This window comes from Mobula birostris, chromosome 7, assembly GCF_030028105.1.
Source record: "Mobula birostris isolate sMobBir1 chromosome 7, sMobBir1.hap1, whole genome shotgun sequence".
NCBI classification, from domain to species: domain Eukaryota; kingdom Metazoa; phylum Chordata; class Chondrichthyes; order Myliobatiformes; family Myliobatidae; genus Mobula; species Mobula birostris.
The window spans coordinates 4,592,239-4,610,723 of NC_092376.1; the positions used below are offsets into that span (position 1 = coordinate 4,592,239).

Here is an 18,485-nt window from a genome sequence, read left to right on the forward strand (position 1 = left end):
TCCCGGACTGGATTTTAGTCAGTGTCCTGGACTGGATTTCAGTGAGTATTCCGGACTGGATTTCAGTGAGTGTCCTGGACTGGATTTCAGTGAGTATCCCGGACTGGATTTCAGTGAGTGTCCTGGACTGGATTTTAGTGAGTGTCCTGGACTGGATTTCAGTGAGTATTCCGGACTGGATTTTAGTGAGTGTCCCGGACTGGATTTTAGTGAGTGTCCCGGACTGGATTTCAGTGAGTGTCCCGGACTGGATTTTAGTGAGTGTCCTGGACTGGATTTTAGTGAGTGTCCTGGAATGGACTCTAGTGAGTATCCTAGCTTTGAACGTAGTGTCAGTCCTCTGGTGAGCATCCCGGACTGGAGTTCCGGTAACTCCAGCTGAATGGTGGGGACTTGATGATGGATGCTGCTTTCCTGCATCAGCGCTACGTGTAGATTTGCTCAATGGTGGGAGGGCTTTACCCATGATGGACTGGGCCGTATCCACTACTTCTTGTAGGATTTTCCATTTAAGGGCATTGATGTTTCCATAGCAGGTCATGGTGCAGTCAGTCCGGATACTTTCCACTGTACATCTATGGAAGTTTGTCAAAGTCTTTGGTGACTTGCCGAACCTGCAGAAAGTTTCCGACAGAGTAGAGGTGGCCAAGCTTCCCATCTGAACCAGTCCCATTTGCTGTGTTGGACCCAAATCCCCACAGACCTTCCGTTACATGTCCCTGTCCAAGTATCTTTTAAGCATTGGAGTTGTATCAACCTTAACCACTTCCATGTTCTCGTGAACCTCCTCTGGACCCTCTGGATACACTAGTGAAATTTAAGAGACTACTAGACAGGTATGTGGAGGAATTTAAGGTGGGGGACTATATGGGAGGCAGGGTTTGAGGGTCGGCACAACATTGTGGGCTGAATGGCCTGTACTGTGCTGTACTATTCTATGTTCTATGTTCTATGGCCCTCTCCACATCCTTTGTGAGATATGGAGCCCAAACCTGCCAGAACAACTTGCCCCTCAGGCCCCTTTCATTCTTTCTCCTCGTAACGTAAACCTTTGCCTCTACTTTGGACTCACCTAACCTTTGACAGAGACTACCTATCCTACATGTACCCATCATAATTTTAAAAACCTCGGTGGGTCACCCCTCAGTCTCGACTCCAGGGAAAACAGTCCCACCCTGTCCAGTCCTTCCCAATCACTCAAGCCGTCCAGGCTTGGCAAATCCCGGTGAATCTTTTCTGCAGCCTCTCCAGATTACTTCTTGTGTGTATTACCGTACAGGGAAGTATATGTATGGTCATGCAACTTAGCAAAAGAAAAAGGCATGTTCTATTTTATAAATGGGGAGAAAATTCAGAAATTAAAGATTCAAAGGAACTTGGGAGTCCTCGTGCATGGTTCCCTGAATGTTAACTTTACAGTTTGAGTCTGTGGTGAGGAAGGCAAATGCAATGTTAGCATTCATTTCGAGAGGACTAGAATATAAAAGCAAGGGTGTAATGCTGAGGCTTTAGAAGGAATTGGTCAGACCACATTTGCAGCATTGTGAGAAGTTTGGGGCCCATTTCTAAGGAAAGACATGCCAGAATTGGAGATGGCCCAGAGGAGGTTCATGAGAATGAGCCTAGGGATGAAAGGGTTAATGTATGAGAAGCATTTAATGGCTCTGAGCTCGTGTTCTCTGGAGTTCAGACCAATGAGGGGGATCTCAGCAAAACTGACTGAATATTGAAAGGCCTAGAAAGAGTGGTGTGTAGAAAATCTTTCTTAGAGTGGAGGAGTCCAGGACCAGATGGCACAGCCTCAGAGATGATGAGGAATTTCTTTAGCCAGTGGGTGGAATTCGTTGCCACAGAGGTCAAGTCATTGGGGGTATTTAAAGTGGAGGTTATAGGTTCATGATTAGTCAGGAAGTCAAAGTTTAAGGTGAGATGGCAGGAGAATGGAATATAAATCAGCCATGATAGAATGGTGGGTCAGTCTCAATGAGCGGAATGGCCTAACTCTGTTCCTATGTCGTATAATCTCACCAAACGTTTGTACAGTGTAACATGACGTCCCAAATCTTGTACTGAGTGAAGGCAGTTGTGACAAAGACCTCCTTCATCACCTTGTCTGTGTTGTCAGTTCTCCTAGGCGTCCTGGCTCCATATTGTATGGCCAGTGGGTATAACGGGGTTACTGTATGCCCCACCGGGCACTCGTAACAATTTTATATTGTACAGTCAGAGTCACCTGTGCCCCAGCAGGTGCTGTAAAAATCTTACACATTCATCTTGGTAACTGGTTCTCCAGTACTGTGTGCTTGCACATGTTTCTGTCTGTGTGTATACATGTGTGTGTGTGTATATATACAGTGCCTATAAAAAATATTCCCTCCCCCTTGGAAGTTTTGATAGAAACCATAGAAACTACAGCACAGAAACAGGTCTTTTGGCCCTTCTTGGCTGTGTTGAACCATTTTCTGCCTAGTTCCACTGACCTGCACACGGACCATATCCCTCCATACACCTCCCATCCATGTATCTGTCCAATTTATTCTTAAATGTTAAAAAAGAACCCGCATTTACCACCTCGTCTGGCAGCTCATTCCATACTCCCACCACTCTGTGTGAAGAAGCCCCCCCTAATGTTCCCTTTAAACTTTTCCCCCCTCACCCTTAACCCATGTCCTCTGGTTTTTTTCTCCCCTTGCCTCAGTGGAAAAAGCCTGCTTGCATTCGCTCTATCTATACCCATCATAATTTTATATACCTCTATCAAATCTCTCCTCATTCTTCTAAGCTCCAGGGAATAAAGTTCTAACCTATTCAACCTTTCTCTGTAACTGAGTTTCTCAAGTCCCGACAACATCCTTGTAAACCTTCTCTGTACTCTTTCAACCTTATTTATATCCTTCCTGTAATTTGGTGACCAAAACTGAACACAATACTCCAGATTCGGCCTCACCAATGCCTTATACAACCTCATCATAACATTCCAGCTCTTATACTCAATACTATGATTAATAAAGGCCAATGTACCAAAAGCTCTCTTTACGACCCTATCTACCTGTGACGCCACTTTTAGGGACTTTTGTATCTGTATTCCCAGATCCCTCTGTTCCACTGCACTCCTCAGTGCCTTACCATTAACCCTGTATGTTCTACGTTGGTTTGTCCTTCCAACCTGCAATACCTCACACTTGTCTGTATTAAACTCCATCTGCCATTTTTCAGCCCATTTTTCCAGCTGGTCCAAGTCCCTCTGCAGGCTCTGAAAACCTTCCTCACTGTCTACTACACCTCCAATCTTTGTATCATCAGCAAACTTGCTGATCCAATTTACCACATTATCATCCAGATCATTGATATAGATGACAAATAACAATGGACCCAGAACTGATCCCTGTGGCACACCACTAGTCACAGGCCTCCACTCAGAGAAGCAATTCTCTACCACCACTCTCTGGCTTCTTCCATCGAGCCAATGTCTAATCCAATTTACCACCTCTCCATGTATACCTAGCGAATGAATTTTCCTAACTAACCTCCCATGCGGGACCTTCTCAAAGGCCTTACTGAAATCCATGTAGACAATATCCACTGCCTTCCCTTCATCCACTTTCCTGGTAACCTCCTGGAAAAACTCCAATAGATTGGTCAAACATGACCTACCACGCACAAAGCCATGTTGACTCTCCCTAATAAGTCCCTGCCTATCCAAATGCTTGTAGATTCTGTCTCTTAGTACTCCCTCCAATAACTTACCCATTACCGACGTTAAACTCACCGGCCTATAATTTGCCGGATTACTTCTCGATCCTCTTTTAAACAACGGAACAACATGAGCCACTCTCCGATCCTCCGGCACCTCACCCGTAGACAGTGACATTTTAAATATTTCTGCCAGGGCCCCTGCAATTTCAACACTAGTCTCCTTCAAGGTCCGAGGGAACACTCTGTCAGGTCCTGGGGATCTATCCACTTTAATTTTCCTCAAGACAGCCAGCACCTCCTCCTTTTCAATCTGTACAGTTTCCATGATCTCACTACTTGATTCCCTCAATTCCATAGACTTCATGCCAGTTTCCTTAGTAAATACAGAAGCAAAAAACCTATTTAAGATCTCCCCCATTTCCTTTGGTTCCACACATAGCCGACCACTCTGATCTTCAAGAGGACCAATTTTATCCCTTACAATCCTTTTGCTCTTAATATACCTGTAAAAGCTCTTTGGATTATCCTTCACTTTGACTGCCAAGGAAACCTCATGTCTTCTTTTAGCCTGATTTCTTTCTTAAGTATTTTCTTGCACTTCTTATACTCCTCAAGCACCTGATTTAGTCCCCGTTTCCTATACATTTCATACAACTCCCTCTTCTTCTTTATCAGAGTTCCAATATCCCTTGAGAACCAAGGTTCCTTATTCCTATTCAATTTGCCTTTAATCCTGACAGAAACTCTGCACTCTCAATATTTCCCCTTTGAAGGCTTCCCACCTACCAACCACACCCTTGCCGGAGAACAACCTGTCCCAATCCACGCTTTTTAGATCCTTTCTCATTTCTTCAAATTTGGCCTTCTTCCAGTTCAGAACCTCAACCCTAGGACCAGATCTATCCTTGTCCATGATCAAATTGAAACTAATGGTGTTATGATCACTGGAACCAAAGTGCTCCCCTACACAGACTTCTGTCACTTGTCCTAACTCGTTTCCTAACAGGAGATCCAATATTGCATCCCCTCTAGTTGGTCCCTCTATATATTGATTTAGAAAACTTTCCTGAACACATTTTACAAACTCTAAACTATCTAGACCCCTAACAGTATGGGAGTCCCAATCAATGTATGGAAAATTAAAATCCCCTACCACCACAACTTTATGTTTCCTGCAGTTGCCTGCTATCTCTCTGCAGATTTGCTCTTCCAATTCTCGTTGTCTATTGGGTGGTCTGTAATACAATCCTTGATGTTTTATTGTTTTACAGCATTGAATCACAATGGATTTAATCTGGCTTTTTTTGACACTAATCAACAGAAAAAGACTCTTTTGTGTCAAAGTGAAACAGATCTCTACAAAGTGATATAAATTAATTACAAATTTAAAACACAAAATAATTGATTGCCAGTATTCACCCCCTTTAATATGTCACATCAAATCATCACTGGTGCAGCCAATTAGTTTTAGAAGTCACATAATTAATTAAGCAGTCAAGGTGTATCTGGAAGGTCCAACTGCTGGTGAGTCAGTATCCTGGCAAAAACTACACCATGACGACAAAAGAACACTCCAAGCAACTCTGCGAAAAGGTTATTGAAAAGCACAAGTCAGGAGATGGATACAAGGGAATTTACAAGTCAATGAATTTCTCTTGGAGTACAGTTAAGTCAATCATCAAGAATTGGAAAGAATATGGCACAGCTGTAAATCTGCCGAGAGCAGGCCATCCTCAAAAACTGAGTGACTGCGCAAGAAGGGGACTAGTGAGGGAGGCCACCAAGAGACCTACGACAACTCTGGAGGAGTTACAAACTTCAATGGCTGAGATGGGAGAGACTGTGCGTACAACAACTGTTACCCAGGTGCTTCACCAGTCACAGCTTTATGGGAGAGTGGCAAAGAGAAAGCCACTGTTGAAAAAAACTGACATGAAATCTCGGCTAGAATTTGCCTGAAGGCATGTGGGAGACTCTGAAGTCAGCTGGAAGAAGGTTCTCTGGTTTGATGAAACCAAAATTGAGCTTTTTGGCCATCAGACTGAACGCTATGTTTGGTGTAAGCCAAACACCAGACATCATCAAAAACACACCATCCCTACCGTGAAGCATGCTTGCATCTTGCTGTGGGGATGCTTCACTGCAGCAGGCCCTGGAAGGCTTGTGAAGGTAGAGGGTAAAATGAATGCAGCAAAATACAGGGAAATCCTGGAGGAAAACCTGATGCAGTCTGCAAGAGAACTGTAACTTGGGAGAAGATTTGTTTTCCAGCAAGACAGTAACCCCAAGCATAAAGCCAAATCTACACAGGTATGGAGGTATGGCTTAAAGACAACAAAGTTAATGTCCTGGAGCGGCCAAGTCAGAGTCCAGACCTCAATCCGATTGAGAATTTGTGTCTGGACTTGAAAAGGGCTGTTCACTCACGATGCCCATGCAATCTGACAGAGCTTGAGCAGTTTTGTAAAGAAGAATGGGGAAAAATTGCAGTGTCCAGATATGCAAAGCTGATAGAGACCTATCCACACAGACTGTAATTGCTGCCAAGGGTGCATCTACTAAATACTGACTTGAAGGAGGTGAATACTTATGCAATCAATTATTTTATGCTTTATATTTGTAATTAATTGTCAAGATCTGTTTTCACTTTGACACGAAAGTCTTTTGTATTGATCAGTGTCAAAAGAGCCAAATTAAATCCACTGTGATTCAATGTTGTAAAACAATAAAACATGAAATTTCCAAGAGGGGGTGAATACATTTTATAGGCACTGTAAGTATGTGTGGTGTGTGAATACATTGGTATGGTGTGTGTGTGTGTGTGTGTGTGTGTGGTGTGTGTATGTGCATGTGATGTGCGTGTACCTGTGGTATATATGTGTACGTGTGTATGCTGTGTGCGTGTGCGTGAGTTTTTGTCTCTGTCTCCTCATTCATCTTTGTTAACTCTCTCGTCAGGCATCAACAACTGTCCGAAAGACTCCAAGTGTATGAAGTTTTCAGAAATGTTCCCGACTCCCCAGGACCTCTGTGAGAAGGTGTGGAGCAAATCCTACAAGTACACCTCGCACGATCGGGGGAGCGGGAAGTGTATCGTCCTGTGGTTCAACGCGCATGTGAAGCCAAACCCCAACAAGGAGGTGGCGCGGTACTACGCTATTCAGAAGGGGCTGATATCGGCTTCAAGATCTGTCTCCCCATGTCATCTGGTCTTGCTGCCACTCCTCCTTGCTCGAGCCTTGTCCTAGATCCCAGAACGAACCGCAGGGAGGGACTGTGGACGGGCTGTCCCCCTGAGGACTTGCTTTTGCACACCTGAGCCCCAGTGCGTACACGATTCAACCAGCTTCGGTCTCCAGTCAGTGGCTTCAGGCGGACAGCGCCCGAGCAGACGGTCGTGGACTCACAAACCCGACAGCGCCACTTCCACCTCCTCCGGAAAGTCCCGAGGAACTTCACCGTGGCTGGAGGGTCTTCACAGAGTGACCACCAGTCAAATGTAGACAACACAACGGCCAATCAGTGCACAGTGAGATCCCACAGATAGACACTATTGACTGTACATTGTTGATGGGGGGTGGTGAGTATTCTGGATGTTAGGGAGTATCCCACTCTTTGTTTTTCCAGATGGTGTCTGTGGGATTGGTTCCAGAGGGTTGATGTTCCTCGGTTTAAGGTTCCATCCTGAAAGATGGGATCTCTTAAGGAAGAGTCACAGAACAGTAAAGGCCCTTCGGCCCACAGTGTTGTGCCAACCCTTTAAACTACTTTAAATCAATCTATGCTTCCCTCCTACAGTCAAACAATCCCCATTTCTCCCTCCCACACAGACTTCTAACCACAGATGTTATAACCTGACCATGTTAAAATGCTTTTGTTTTCTAATTTTTTGTGATCTGATTCAGATTCATGTACATCAAAACATACAGTGAAATGTACCACTTGCGTTAACAAATAACCCACCCAAGGGTGTGCTGGGGGCCACCCGCAAATGTCACCACACACTCCAGCGCCAACATATCGTTCCCGCAATGCTCGGCAGAGCAACGACAACAAAACAACAGCAAAACAAAAGTAGAGCAATAAAACAAGGCCTTTCACCATCACAACACACACACACACACACACACACACACACACACACACACACACACACACACACACACACACACACACACAGACACACTCACACACACACACAGACACACACACACACACACACACGGACACACGGACACACACACACACACACACAGACACACACAGACACACACACGCGCACACACACACATACAGACACACATACACAGATACACACACAGACAGACAGACACACACATACACAGACACACATACACAGACACACACACAGACAGACACACACATACACAGACACACATACACAGACACACACACACACACACACACACACACACAGAACTACCCAAATGGAACATAGGGTGTTGCTTCTTCAACTTCACCAAGTTTGCCTCCACCGTCCACCCTGCCAGGCTTCCAGTCCTTGGCCCCGACTCTCACACTCACAGACATCGGGCTGCCAACTTTGCACAATATCGGTCAGTCAGAGCCAAGACCTGTGCGGGGAAAATTGCCGGTTGGTGTGTCAACGATAAAGTCTGCTTAGCAGCCAGCCTGGTTCAGATGTCAGCGAGCGAGGGGTATGGGGTCTTATAGAGAGAGAGAGAGTGACCCCACGTTGGGAGATCTGGGTGTTGCTGGCAAATGGGCATTTATTACCTATTGCCCCTTGGGAAGGTGGTGAAGATGCCCCTATGGTGAACATAAGAATATAACAGGAGCAGGAGTGGCCACCTGGCCCGTCAAGCCTGCTCCACCATTCAATAAGATCCCGGCTGATCTGGCCATGGACTCATCTCCACCTACCTGGCCTTTCCCCCATTCCCCTACTGTGCAAAACTCGGGAAGAGAGTTCCAGGATTCAGACCCAGGGACGGTGATGTATTTCCAAGCGGGGACGGTGTGTGACAGGGAGGGGGAATCTGCGGGTGGTGGTGTTTCTGGGCGGGAGAGATCACAAACAAGAGAAAGTCTCCCGATGCTGGAAGTGCGGTGCAACGGACACAAAATGCTGGGGGAGCTCAGCAGGACAGGCACAGCTATGGAAAAGAGCGAACAGTTGGCGTTTTGGGCCAAAACCCTTCTTCAGAACTGGAAGGGAAGGGGGGAAGTCAGAGGAAGAAAGTTGGGGGAGGAGTGGAGGAGGAACTACAAGGTAGTAGATGAAACTAAGAGAGAGGGAGGGGAGAAGTAAAGAGCCAGGAGGTTGATTGATGATAGAGATAAAGAGCTAGAGAAAGGGAAATCTGACAGGACAGGACCGAAGGCAATAGACGAAACAGAGGGGGAGGAATACCAGAGGGAGGTGAAGAGCAGGTAAGGAGGGGGAATGGGAATGGTGAAGGGCTGGTGGGTTGGCAATTACTGGAAGCAGAAGAAACTGATGTTCATGCCATTGGGTTGGAGGCTACCCAGACAGAATACAAAGTGTTGATCCTCCAACTCGAGTGTGGCCTCATGGCAGCAGTAGAGGAGGCCATGGACTGACATGTCGGAATGGGATTGGGAAGTAAAATGGAAATGGGTGACCATTGGGAGATCCCGCTTTTGCTGGCAGACAGAGCATGGGTGCTCAATCTGTGTCAGGAGTCACCGATATACAGGAGGCCAGAGTGGGAGCGCCAGATGCAGTATATCACCCCAACAGACTCACAGCTGAAGTGTCGCCTCACCTGGAAGGACTGTTTGGGGCCCTGAATGGTAGTGAGGGAGGAGGTGTAGGGGCAGGTGTAGCACTTGTTCCGCTTGCAAGGGATAAGTGCCAGGAGGGAGATCAATGGGGAGGGGCGAATGGACAAGGGAGTCGCGTAGGGAGGGATCCCTGAGGAAAGCAGAAAGTGGGGGTAGGGGGTGGGACAGGGAAAGGTGTGCTTGGTGGGGATCACTTGGAGAAGGCAGAAGTTTTGGAGAATTATGTGCTGGAAGCAGAGGCTGGTTGCATGGTAGGTGAGGACAAGGAGCACCCTATCCCTAGTGGAGTGGTGGAAGGATGGGATGAGAGGAGATGTGCATGAAATGGAAGAGGTGCAGTTGAGGTCAGCGGTTGATCTTGCAGAAAGGGAACCCCTTTCTTTGAACATCCTTTGTTCTAGAATGAAAAGCCTTACCCTGAGAGCAGATGCAGCAGACATGGTGGAATTGAGAGAAGGCGGTGACATTTTCACAAGTAACAAGGTGAGAAGAGGTATAGTCCAGCTAACTGTGAGAATCAGTGGGTTTATAAAATATAGCAGTCGATAAGCTGTCTCCAGACATAGAGACAGACAGATCAAGAAAGGGGAGGGAGGTGTCGGAAATGGACCAGGTAACTTTATAAAGCAACACTTTATATTCCAGTCGGGTAGCCTCCAGCCTATTGGCACGAACATCAATTTCTCGAACTTCCAGTATTCCCTCCCACCCTCCCCTTCTCTATTCTTCATCCCCATTTCCCTCTCTCACCTTATCACCCTACCTGCCCCTCATCTCCCTCTGGTGCCCCTCCCCATTCCCTTTCTCCCATGGCCTTCTGTCCTCTCCTATCAGATTCCCCCTATCCAAACCTTTATCTCTTTCACTGATCTACTTCCCAGCTTTCACCCCTCCCCCTTTGCCGGATTCACCCATCACCTACCACCTTGTTCTTCTTCCTTCCCTCCCTCCATCTTTCCACGCTGACTTCTCACGTGTTCCCTCCAGTCCTGATGGAGGGTTGACTGTTTACTCTTTTCCATGGATGCTGCCTGGCCTGCTGAGTTCCTCCAGCATTGTGTGTGTGTGCTGGGTGGAAGAGGTGGTGGGATTGGGAGGGTCTGTCGCAGTAGCCTGGATGGTTACCGTGGTGCGTTTTGTTGACAGTGCACATTGTACGCCAGTGGCGGAGAGAGGGAGTGTTTAGGGAGGTGGACGGGATGGCGGTCGAGCGGGCTGCTTTGTCCCGGACGGTGTCGAACTTCTCCAAAGTTGTTGGAGTCACCTCCCCGGACCAGTGGAGAGTCCCATCGCACTCCTGCCGTGTGCCTTGTAGACTCAGTAGCCTAGCGGTTAGCGTAAAGCCTTACAACGCAAGCAACCCAGATTCAATTCCTGCCGTGGTCTGTACGTTCTCCTCGTGACCGCGTGGGTTTCCCCCCAACGCTCCAAAAACGTACGGCTTAGGGTTAGTAAGTTGCGGGCTGCCCTCAGCGCATCCTCGGACTGTGTCGGTCGAAGATGCAATGACACATTTTCCTGAATGTTTCGAAGTACATGTGACAAATAAATCTTTAACTTTTAGGTAGCGGACAGGCTTTGGGAAGCCATTTGCTCTGACACTCATCTTGTTACAACACTGCAAATATGAATAATATTTAAAGAAAGTACTTTAATATTTTCAGACCAGTTAATACAACCTCTAACACATTAACGCTCGCACCCATCCGCAGGGATTTTACTGTGATGAACAATACCCTTCCAATTTGCTTTCTACCTGTTGCTTTTGCTCTCGAACACGACTGAAATAAATGGTTTATTGAACAGCTGTGTATGCCAGATGCAAATCAGTCCACCGATGTTAGTGAGTTCAGAGTAAACTTGTTATCAAAGTACTGCACATCTGTGTCACCACATACAACCCTGAGATTCATTTTCTTGCGGGCATTCACAGCAAATACAAATGAAACACAATAGAATTGGTGAAAAACCACACACGACAGAATGGACAAACAACCAGTGTGCGCAGGACAACAAGCTGTGCAAGTACAAAAAGAAAACACAAACAAAATTATAAAAATAAATAAGTAATAAATATCGAGAACATGAGATGAAGAGTCCTTGAAACTGAGTCCGTTGGTTGTGGCAACAGGTCTGTGCTGGGATGAGTGAAGTGCCCCACTGGATCAAGAGCCTAATGGTTGTAGGATAACAACCTTTTGTTCCTGAACCTGGTGGTGTGGGACCTAAAACCTCATGCACACAGACGGGCCTTCAACCCCAGTACAGGCCACCTTCACACCTTCCAGTTCTCCAGCCCCTGGCCCGTGACTGTCAGACCTAGAGGAATCTGGTCTCCAGTCTCGTTCCCTGGCCTGGAATTACAGACTTGACCTCCAATCTTGCCGAGCATTGGCCTTCCACCTTCCACTTTGCCCTCCGGACTTCACCAGTCTCTAGGTATTGACCTTAGGACTTGGCGATTGCAGGCATGACCTTTGGAGTGGAGAGTTCCCAATCCATCCAACCATGATCTCCCACTCAGCCTCATCAACCATTGTCTCCACTCCTCCCCCATCTCTGAGGAACAAGGAAGGCAAGACAGCAGCTCCACTTCATTTGGAGTTTGAGGGGATTTGATATGTCACCGAAGACTCTGGCAGATTTCTACAGGTGTACATGAAGAGCGTTCGGACTGGTTGCATCACCGTCTGGTATGGGAGGGCCAGTGTAGAGGATTGGATAAATGCGTGGAGGACTGTAAACACAAGAAAGTCGGCAAATGCTGGAAATCTAAAGTAATACAAAATGTTGCTGGAGGAACTCAGCAGGTCAGGCAGTGTCTATGAAAAAGAATAAATGCTCGACATTTTGGTCCAAGACTGTTCTTCAGGACTGAGAAGGAAGGGAGAAGATGCCAGAATGAAAAGGGTGGGGGGGAGGGGAAAGGGACCAGCAGGAAGGCAATGCAGTGGGTGAAGCCAGGTGGGTGGGAAAGGTCAAGGGCTGGAGAAGGAGGATTCTGATAGGAGAGGGGAGTGGACCATGGGAGAAAGGGAGGAGGAGGGGACGCAGGGGGAAGTAATAGGCAGGTAAGAAGAAGTAAAAGGTCAGAGTGGGGAATAGAGGAAGGGGATGTGGTTGTTTGTTCAACAGAAGAAGAAATCGATATTCATGTCATCAGGTTGGAGGGAACCCAGACAGAATATAAGGTGTTGCTCCTCCACCCTGAGGGTGGCCTCATCTTGGCACAAGAGGAGGCCATGGGTCAGCATGTCGGAACGGGAATGGGAATGGGAATTAAAATATTTGCCCATCGGGGAGAACTGTTTGTAGCCGATGGTCCCGAGGTGCTCGATGAAGCGGTCCCCCAATTTACAACTGGTCTCTCCAATGTGGAGGAGGCCACTTTGGGAACACGGGACACAACAGACGACCAAAGCAGATACGAAGGTTGAGTGTTGCCTCACCTGGAGGATTGCTTGGGCCCTGAATGGAGGTGAGGGAGGAGGTGACTGGGCAGGTGTGGCATTTCTGTCACTTGCAGGGATAAGTACCTAGAGGGAGATTAGTGGGGAGGGATGAACGGACGATGATGGAGGGAGCGTTCCCTGCAGAAAGCGATGGGGGGGGGGTAAGAGGTAAAGGTATGTTTAATGGTAGGATCTCTTTGGAGATGGTGGAGATGTTGCGGAGGGTAATGTGTTGGATGCGGAGGCTGATGGGGTGATAGGTAAGAGGATTCTATCACTATGATGACGGTGGGAAGATGGGGTGAGTGCAGATGTACAGGAAAAGGAGGAGATGCAGGTGAGGGCAGCATCAATGGGAGGGGAATCCCATTCTTTAAAGGAGGAGGATATCTCTGGTGTCCTGGAATGGAAAGCCACATCCTGGGAACAGGTGCCGTGGAGACAAGGAAACTGAGAAAAGGGAATGGCATTCTTACAGGAGACAGGGTGGGAAGACGTATAGTCCAGATAACCACGGGAAGCAGGAGGTTTACAAAAGATGTTGGTGATGGAGGCAGAGAGATCGAGAAAGGGGAGGGAGGTGTCAGATATGGACCAAGTTTATTTAAGGGCAGAATGGAAGTTGGAGGCAAAGTTGATGAAATTGACAAGCTCAGCGTGGGTGCATGAAGCAGCACCAATGCAGTCATCGATGTTGCGCAGGAAGAGTTGGAGTGCATTACCAGGGAATGCTTGGAACAGGGACTGTTCTACATGAAGAGGCAGTCATAGCTGGGCCCATGGCTACCCTCCGAGTTTGGAGAAAGTGGGAAGAGCCGAAAGAAGAATTACTCAGGGTGACGACCGGTTCTGCCAGAGGGAGGAGGGTGGTGGCGGAGGGGGATTGGTTGTTTCTTTTGTCAAGAAAGAAGCAAGAGCTTTGAGGACTTCTTGATGGGGGATAGAAGTGTACAGGGACTGAGCATCTGTGGTGAAGGGCAGGCTAGCCAGGGCAGGGAATTGAAAGTTACTGTGGAGATCGAGGACATGAGAAGTGTTGCAGAAGGGGGATAGGATGGATTTGAGACATGAGGACTTGAGTTCAGTAGGGCGTGAGAAGGCAGAGGCAATAGGCCTGCCCAGACAGTCCGGGTTGTGGATTTTGGTTTGGAGGTAGTAGTAAGCAGTGTGGGGTAAGAGAACTATGCATTTGGTAGCAGTGGTTGGCAGTTCTCCAGCATGGTTGTAAACTCAGACAGCTCCATCACCACATACTCTTGACTTCTTGACCAACAGGCCACAATCAGTTGAAACTAAGTTGTATGATCAGAGTGCATAGATGATAGGCAGGAATATCTCAACCATGGTTCATTCTAAACAGTGATGTTCCATAAGGCTAGGTCCTCAGCTCCCAACTGAACTCCCCGTTCACTCATAACCACATGGCCATGTTCTGCTCTAATCCGTCTACAAGTTTGCAGATATCAAACTTGGTGGGGAGGAGAAGATGGCAGCGCGATGCAGGGCGCGCGGCTGCTCTGAAATGATATCTCTATTTGTTAAGTAGGTACAGTGCACAATCCTGATCTGATGGAGACAGACGTGAGAAGCACAGAGGAACATCAGGAAATACTTCTGAAATGCCCGCTTCGCTGCCGCTGCTCTTGTGCGATCGAGAATCTCCAGAGGGGAAGGCCCCAAATCCTCGGCTTTGCCTATCGCCTGTTACCGGGGCCAGGGTCGAAGTGCTCAACAGAGATGGTGCTCAGTGTCGGAGGCTCGAAGTTTTCGGACAGACTCAAGAGTCGGCTGTGGTCGGGTGCTTCCAGGGTGCTGCATCGGCAAGTTTGCAGTGCCGGAAGCTCATGGCAGGGAGAGTTTTCTTCCTTCAACCGTCTGCGTGAGACGTTGGGACTTCGAGAGACTTTGAGACTTTTTTTTACCGTGCCCATGGTCTGTTCTTTATCAAATTACAGTATTGCTTTGCACTGTTGCAACTATATGTTATAATTATGTGGTTTTTGTCAGTTTTTCAGTCTTGGTTTGTCTTGTGTTTCTGTAATATCATTCTGGAGGAACATTGTATCATTTCTGAATGCATGCATTACTAAATGACAATAAAAGAGGACTGCCTGTCCTCATAACCTAACCTAATCTAATCTAATCACTGTAGTGAGCCATATCTCAAATAATGATGAGTTGGGGCACAGGAAGGAGTTAGAGAGCCTAGTGATGTGTTGTCCTGACAACGAACTTTAATACAATGTCAGCAAACTTAAAGAGCTGGCTGTCGGCTTTGGGCTGGGGTGGGGGGGGGTGTGGGTTGGTGGTGTGCGCACATTCCTGTGGACATCGACAGTGTTGAGGTTGAGAGGCTGGAGAGCTTCACCCAAGGAGAGAACTTCACCAATACCTTTGTCCTGGTCCAACCACGTGGATATCACGGCCAGAAAAGTTCACCAATGCCTCCACTTGCCCAGGGGCCTACAGGACTTTGTCATGTCTCTATGACCCTCAACAATTTTTATTGCTGCACCACAGAAAGCATCTGATCTGGATGCATCACAGCTCAGTACGACAACTGCTCCGCACGCGACCTCAATAATCTGCAGAGAGTTGTGGACACAGCTCACCAGATCACAGAAACCAGCCTCCCCTCCATGGACTCTGTCTACACTTCCCACTGCCTCGGTAAAGCAGCCAGCATAATCAAAGACCCCACCCACCCCAGACATTCTCTCTTCTCCCCTCTCCCATCGGACGGAAGATACAAAAGCCTGGAAGCACGTCTCAACAGGCCCAAGGACAGCTTCTACCCCACAGTATAAAACCATTGACAGGTTCCATCGTATGATAAGATAGATTCTTGACCTCACAATCCACCTCGATGTGACCTTGCACTTCATTGTCCACTTGCCCTCTCCTTTCTCTGTATCTGTGTTATTATTTTCCTCTGTACTGCCTCAATGAACTGTTGTAATGACAATAGACAATAGGTGCAGGAGTAGGCCATTCAGCCCTTCGAGCCAGCACCGCCACTCACTGTGATCATGGCTGATCATCCACAATCAGTATCCAGTTCCTGCCTTATCTCCATAACCTTTGAGAGCTCTGTCCATCTCTTTCTTGAAAGCATCCAGAGACTTGGCCTCCACAGCCTTCTGGGGCAGAGCATTCCATATATCCACCACTCTCTGGGTGAAAAAGTTTTTCCTCAACTCCGTTCTAAATGGCCTACCCCTAATTCTTAAACTGTGGCCTCTGGTTCTGGACTCACCCATCAGTGGGAACATGCTTCCTGCCTGCAGTATGTCCAATCCCTTAATAATCTTGTATGTTTCAATAAGATCTCCTCAGCCTTCTAAATTCCAGAGTATACAAGCCCAGTTGCTCCAATCTTTTGACATATGACAGTCCCACCATCCTGGGAATTAACCTTGTGAACCTACCTTCTCAATAGCAAGAATGTCCTTCCTCAAATTTCGAGACCAAAACTGTACACAATACTCCAGGTGTGGTCTCACCAGGGCCCTGTACAGCTGCAGAAGGACCTCTTTGCTCTTATACTCAATTCCCCTTGTTATGAAGGCCAGCATGCCCACTGCCCGCTGTACCTGCATGCTTGCTTTCAGTGACTGATGTACAAGAACACATAGATCTCATTGTGCTTCCCCTTTTCCTAACTTGACTCCATTTAGTTAATATTCTGCCTTCCTGTTCTTACCACCAAAGTGGATAATCTCACATTTATCTCTGAATGAATGGTATGTGAGTCAAATTTTATATTGTACGTTGGTACATGTGACAATGATAAACCAATTTACCACTTTATTTTAGAGATACAGTGTGGAACAGACCCTTTCGGCCTATTGAGCCGCACTCACAGAAACCCACCTATTAAACCCCAGCCTAATCACAGGCAATTTACCATGACCAATTAACCTACTAACCGGTACGTCTTTGGACTGTGGGAGGAAATCAGAGCACCATGCATTCACGGGATGGGCATACAAACTCCTTTCAGACGGCTTCGGAATTGAACTCTGAACTCTGACCCTGCCCCAAGCTCTAATAACTTTGCACCAACCGTCATGCTACTGTGACACCCTAACTTTACTGAATTTCCCTACCACTGAGAACACCTTCAAAAGGAGGTGAATTCATCACCAGGACCCTCACCATCTGGGACAAGCCCTCTTCTTATGACCACCATCAGCGGGGAGGTACAGAGCCTGAACATACAGACTCAGTGTTTTCCCCTTCGCCACCTGAATGTACCCCACTACCCCTTTACGTGCATTATTTATTTATTTGTAATTCATAATAATTTTATGCCTGCACCATTTTGCTGCCACTAAACAAGCAGAGGGGATTCTGCAGATACTGGAAATCCTGAGCAACACACACAAAATGCTGGAGGAAATCAGCAAGTCAGGCAGCATCTATGGAGGGGAAGAAACAGTCAACGTTTCAGGCCGAGAGCCCTTATCAGGGCTCATGTTATAGTTAACGGTGATAATAAATGAGGTTGTGGTTCTGAAGGTGTGGATTGTTCCTTTAAACCAATAAAGCCCATACAACCAACATTTAAATCAAACCATTTACTAGGAACTAATCAACAGGCCATTGTCACATTCCTCTTGCTGTGCACAAGTTGTCCGTCCCATTTTGCCACATTAGCAACGGAGCTCAGCTCACTACTCTGTGGGGTTTCACTCATCTTCACTGACGCTGAGTCTGTGGCTCTGGACTGACCTCACTCACCTCTGAACTGGCTCTGAGGCTGCGGGCTTACTTTCGGGGACTCTGTGGTTCATGTTCTGTGTGTGACTTGTTTGTACGATTTGTTCTTTCTTTTCACACGTTGGGCGGCCTTTGTGGCGACGGGGGTTTTAATGAATTCTGTCGTGTTTCTTCGTCTTGCAGCTGCCTGCAGGATGAACCTTAGGTCGTAAAGTGTATAGATACTTTGATAATAAATGTGCTTTGGACTTTGCATTGGAAAGCTGTGAGATGTTTTGGATTGTCACATGGCCCTGGGTCACCAGGAGTGGGGAGGTGCTGGAGAAATGTGAGTCTTTTACAGTTCACATACCCACAGAAGCTGATCGGCCCAGGTCCCACCGTGGGGAGCTGGGTGCCTGGGCTCTCCAGCTTGTATTGAAGATGAGCCTGCCCTTTTGGCTGTGACCACCATGGAGCGCTGTTGTTCCATTTCCTACTCCATCCTGATCCATCACAGGTTTTAACCCCTTTCTCACCAGACCACAGTGATTTGTTTTTGTCTCGATCAAAGGTTCAGTTATTAATAAAGTACACAACTCTGAGTCAGTAATCCCCTATTTTCCCTTTATAGGATATGTAATTTTACAGACTAAGTATAAGCAGTTTTGTGTGATAGCACTGGAGAGGGTCCAGAAGAGGTTCATGAGAATGATCCCAGGAATGAAAGGGTTAACATATGAGGCGCGCTTGATGCCTCTGGGCCTGTACCCACTGGAGTTCAGAAGAATGAAGGGGGGGGGATCTCATTGAAACCTATCGAAGATTGAAAGACCTAGATTGAAT

General features: G+C 47.2%; 1 protein-coding gene across 2 annotated transcripts in view; it reads left to right on the plus strand.

Annotated features, from left to right (window-relative positions):
* The window catches only part of LOC140199974 (folate receptor beta-like), a 38,868-nt gene extending 26,577 nt beyond the window's left edge, over positions 1–12,291 (plus strand). For both annotated transcript variants that reach the window (XM_072262516.1, XM_072262517.1), the window contains exon 5: positions 6,655–12,291. In XM_072262516.1, the coding sequence (XP_072118617.1) occupies positions 6,655–6,944 (290 nt within the window). In that variant the 3' untranslated portion in view covers positions 6,945–12,291. The remainder of the gene's footprint in view (positions 1–6,654) is intronic.
* The last annotated feature ends 6,194 nt before the right edge of the window (positions 12,292–18,485 follow it).